General features: G+C 36.3%; 1 protein-coding gene and 1 pseudogene across 4 annotated transcripts; one reads left to right on the top strand and one right to left on the bottom strand.

Annotated features, from left to right (window-relative positions):
- LOC107590733 (interferon-induced GTP-binding protein MxA-like) overlaps nucleotides 1–1,399 on the top strand; it is a 4,153-nt pseudogene extending 2,754 nt beyond the window's left edge.
- Nucleotides 1,400–1,937: 538 nt separating this feature from the next.
- Nucleotides 1,938–4,103, bottom strand: LOC107590694 (PEST proteolytic signal-containing nuclear protein-like). Of its 4 annotated transcripts, none has more exons than XM_016279596.1 (6): nucleotides 4,006–4,103; nucleotides 3,194–3,220; nucleotides 2,917–3,125; nucleotides 2,692–2,766; nucleotides 2,508–2,563; nucleotides 1,938–2,427 (listed from the first exon to the last, which is right to left on the bottom strand). In XM_016279596.1, the coding sequence occupies exons 1-6, from the start codon at nucleotides 4,049–4,051 to the stop codon at nucleotides 2,319–2,321; spliced, it is 522 nt and encodes a 173-aa protein (XP_016135082.1). In that variant the 5' UTR covers nucleotides 4,052–4,103; the 3' UTR covers nucleotides 1,938–2,318. The 4 variants fall into 4 exon arrangements, with proteins under 4 accessions (XP_016135082.1, XP_016135083.1, XP_016135084.1 ...); XM_016279597.1 differs by having other exon boundaries at nucleotides 2,917–3,122; XM_016279598.1 differs by lacking the exon at nucleotides 3,194–3,220.
- Nucleotides 4,104–4,669: the final 566 nt, after the last annotated feature.

The following is a 4,669-nucleotide window of genomic DNA, read 5'->3' as shown; positions in this document are numbered from 1 at the left end:
GAACCTTGTGAAGCACCTTTATTTTTAAGAGTGTGGGGGGTATTCCAGAAAGCAGGTTATGTGACATACCCATGTATGTTTGAGGATAAGAGAGCGGATAACCTTAGCTTTCGGTTCCAAAATCGGAGGTTACTTTCAGGGTATGTAAGTAACTATAGTTGTATGATATGTTAATTATAAAGCGCTTATATAAGTAATAAGGTACTATTATTCGAATATGGTTATTATATTTATTTTATTGGCATATATAACAGTTATCAAATTGCTCTCTGAAGATAACCTGCTCTGGAGCAGGTTATGTTCCAGGGTTTGTTCACTTCAGAGCCATCAACGCACGCGTGACCTACTGACGAGCCTTCAGTGGGCGTGACAGATAGTTTTATTTGCAAAAACACATAGCCTAACTCAGTTTTATAAAATTGTCAAAAATCATGCTTTTTATTATGTTACAATGTCTTTTCTGTGTTAGCTGTTTGTTTGATTTTTTGTTATTTTTTAAACCTAGTCAAAATAACCCAACTGCAGTTTGAGATTAACTGGAATGCACAATGAAAAAACATGATTTCTGAGAATTGTTAAAAACGGAGTTATCCGTTTTTGCAAATTAACTCTTCATATATATTTATTACATTTTATACTATCATCGCACACATGGATCGGCATTTTCTATAATAAAAAAAAGACATATCTGATATGACTTAATATATAATTATCATCAAACAAACAATATAATTCATATTCTCAAGGATTAAAGATTAAACGGAGAAAAAAAAAGAAAAATGATTGCACAACCATCGATTAGGTGGCGATATGCACCAAGCATGTAAACGACCACTGAACAAAAGAAAGAAAGAAACAGCATGGCGTGCTTTTTCTTAGCATCTGTTTCCATAGTGACTTGTCGCTCTGTTGAGAATGTCTCGAGTCTTAACCAGAAACATACTCCGAGTTGAATGAACTTACTCCCGGACGTGTTTTTGGAACCACATACCTCGAATAAGCAAGGTTTGGGGTTAATCAACCAAAAGTTCAGGGTTTAGCTGACTGTAAGTTAACCATGCTTTCTGGAATACTACACCCCAGATGTATCTCAAATTGGTTTATCTTTAGAGTTGGTCTTATCTACCCCATCAGATTGCAAGCAAGCGTCTAGCTGACCAGATCCCAATGGTGATCCGCTATCTGCTGCTCCAGGAAGCAGTTTTGGAGCTTCAAAGGAACATGTTGCAGTTGCTGCAAAATAAAGATGATGTAGCCAATCTGCTTAAAGAAGACTTTGACATTGGCCTAAAGCGAGAGAGCTTACTGAGCCGCCAGGACCGTCTGATGAAAGCACGCAGCCTCTTGCTTACCTTTTAGACTTCAATTCTTATTGTTGATTGCAACAGATTTAATGCAACAAAATAATATGCTTATGATAATCAGCATGGAGCACAACCATGTAAACATGCATGCTGTTTTTTTTTTTTTTTAAATAGCAATTGAGCTCTTTATGAAGAACCATGCAATACATGGTGGATTCTCGGTTTAATCCATTTAATAAAGAATATTAGAAATGTTGTCCAGCTGCTTTTGGCCTCTGAAGTGCATCAATGTAATATGAATGCACTCACTGTTTTCCAATGTCAAAAAGGCCTAGCTCCTACATTGTAGTATCTTTTCATAATTAGTCATTTTCATAATTTACTTACCTACACATTGTTCAAACCTGTAAGGCGTTCTTTCTTTTGTGGAACAAAAAAAAAAAAAAAAAAATCACATTCAGTGGGGTTAAATGTTCTTTGGACCCCAATGTTCGTATTAAAATATGTTTTTGGTTCCACAGAATGCAGTTTTGAAATGATATGAAGTTGAGTAAATGGGTGAACTAAGTTTAATTCTGCTTTCAAAACCTGACTACTACCCGATTACAACATTTAAAAAAAACTTCAATGTGATACCACATCTCTGATTTATTAGCAACTAGAAAATACAATGTCTTGTTTCATTTCTACGAATGAAACTGAATGACTGGACCACTACATTCCTTTGGAAAACAACTATACTATAAGCAAATGATAACGGGTCAGTGTGGCACATACCATATTACACAGCAAAAAAGATTATTCTTAATTTCTCTGTTGCGGTTTGCATCTTACACAAGAAGGTATTATTTAACCACAGTGTGGTTAAAAAAAATCTAATTAGCTACAATAAAAAGATGCTTTATAGTGTAAACATTCATTACATATATACATTTGTACAATTGCCATCAAACGAAGAGACAAAAGGGCAAATATTTCAATGCCAAAAAGCAAGCTATTGTAAGCAACCGGACACTACTGATCTGCCTGGGATTTAAGCTTCCTCTCCCAAAGTTTCTGATGGTCTGAGAATCCTTGCTTTCCTTTGTTGAAGGAATTGGGTCCAGCTGATGTGGGCGTTTCTCTGAAAAGCAAAAAAACTTGTGAAGATGCTGTCATCTTGTGAAATCTAAAATGAAAAGTATTAAAAATATTAAATCCAACCTGCCAATATTCTTCATCCTCATCTTTGCCTCAGGCGGCATTTCTTCAGGCTCGCTCTGAAAAGTAAAAACTGGTCTTTTAACATATGATATTCATTTATATTGTGTTATATATTACTACAAAATGATAAATATCACAAGGACAGCATTAATATTAAATAAATCAATTCTAGAATCATACTTACATCATCATCCTCATTAAAAACAGATGCCAGTCCAGCTTTCTTGGCAGGTAAGGCAGGTGTGGGTTCTTTAGGTTTCTAAAATAATTTTTAAATGTTTAAAATGTAAAAACTCTTTAAAAAAGTATACAAAATAACACAAACATATATATATATATAAACACTACTACTTGTATATAAATGCATATACACAACCCCCCCCCCAAAAAAAAACAAACATATACATACGCTTGCTCCCAGCTTGATAGAGATTGGCGCAGACTTCTTCGCAGTCATGCTAAACCCCGCTTTAGACATTTTAGGGGGTGCTGGCTTACTTTTAGATTCATCTTCGAGGCCAATCTCATCAGCAGACCGCTTTCGCAGACTGTCCCCTGATGCCGTGCTGGAAGAGACAGTCTTAGTTTTCACACTGCTTCCCTTCTCTTCCGGTCCTGCTGGAGGCGAAACAACTTACCAAGGTGAGCGACTGTTGGCTTGGAGACCAACGGTGAGCTACAGTTACCTGAAAGATGAGGGATGCCAGGAGGACCTGCTCAGAGAGACGCTGTTGAGCTTAAAATCTAATTGATTAGTTTGATTAGCACTTGTTGTCTTTAAACAGTCTCAAATGATGCAACATAAAATGCATCTGGCTGCTTTCAGCAACATGTTGAAGCTGAGCAGTGCCATTGTCTACCATTACAAACATTAATATGGCAGTACCACGGTATCAGATGGTAATACCGGAGTACTTCACCATGATACTGAATTATCACCATGACACCTATGTAATTTGCATGGTACTCCAAAGTAGATTCACTACACCATAGTACTTTAGCAGTACTATTGTATAGTGTACATGCATTACCAAGAATACCACAATGGAAGTATAAAATGGAAATTTGTTATACACCATGGTACTGAATTATGTACCACATTATTTACATGGTACTTGAATGTACTTCCAAAAATGACTTCCGGTTCTTCTACGGTAGAACCAAGTCCAAAACCCCAAGATACTTTTTCGAGCTTGTGTTAGATTATGGATCAAACCTTTACTAAACAAACCTCCGCTGAACTTATAATATGCAACAATGCTATGCATTTAGTCATGTTGATTTAAATCCAACATTAGTGTTAAATATTACGCATCTCCATAGAAAACACAGCATTGAAAAAGCAGCTCGTTAACAGCTAACGTTAGCTTGCTAAACTTATAAAGTCTAAATCTATGGCTATATAGCTTAATACCTACATTCACAAATACAAGCATTATTCTCGAAGGCTTTCAATTGTAAGTTAATTGCAAATTAAAGACAGTTTTGACAGTTTCACCTCCTTCTTTAGAGGGGCCTTCGCTGCAGCACTTCACATTCGCCATCCTATGAATCTGCTTCAAGCACGTACGGCTATCCGAGAGGACAAAATACCTCTTCTTCTTCTTCTTCTTGTTAGTTTTATGGCGGATTGCAACCATGACATATCAGGTGCAAGTGAAAAACAAATTAATAGGATCATCATTTTCTAAACTCCTCTCCAATAAAGTCTCCTTCTTCTTCTTGTACGATTTAATGACGGTTGACAAGCCAACTTATGGTGTATTACCGCCACCAACTGGACTAGAGTGTGAAGCATTAACAGGAAAGAGGGAGAAAAAAGGGTGTATTAGTATGAAATTTAAATTCTACTTTCTAATCCTGTTATCTTCAGATAACTAAGGATTTCTCTCATAATACTTGTCTGTCCTGAGGCACAACTTAAAAGATTTGATATAGTGAAATTAAATACTCCTACGTTTCTCTGTTTCTTAAAGGGATAGTTCACCCAAAAATGAAAATTCTGTCATTAATTACTCGCACTCATGTCGTTTCAAACCCGTAAGACCTTCGTTCATCTTCGGAACACAAATTAAGATATTTTTTGATGGAATCTGAGAGCTGTCTGACCCTGCATAGACAGCAACGCAACTGAAATGTTCCCAAGTCCAGAGACGTAGCAA

This window comes from Sinocyclocheilus grahami, unplaced genomic scaffold (genome assembly GCF_001515645.1).
Source record: "Sinocyclocheilus grahami isolate Dianchi unplaced genomic scaffold, SAMN03320097.WGS_v1.1 scaffold132.1, whole genome shotgun sequence".
NCBI classification, from domain to species: Eukaryota; Metazoa; Chordata; class Actinopteri; order Cypriniformes; family Cyprinidae; genus Sinocyclocheilus; species Sinocyclocheilus grahami.
The sequence above is the reverse complement of the archived record's forward strand: the minus strand, read 5'-3'. Positions and strand labels throughout refer to the sequence as shown.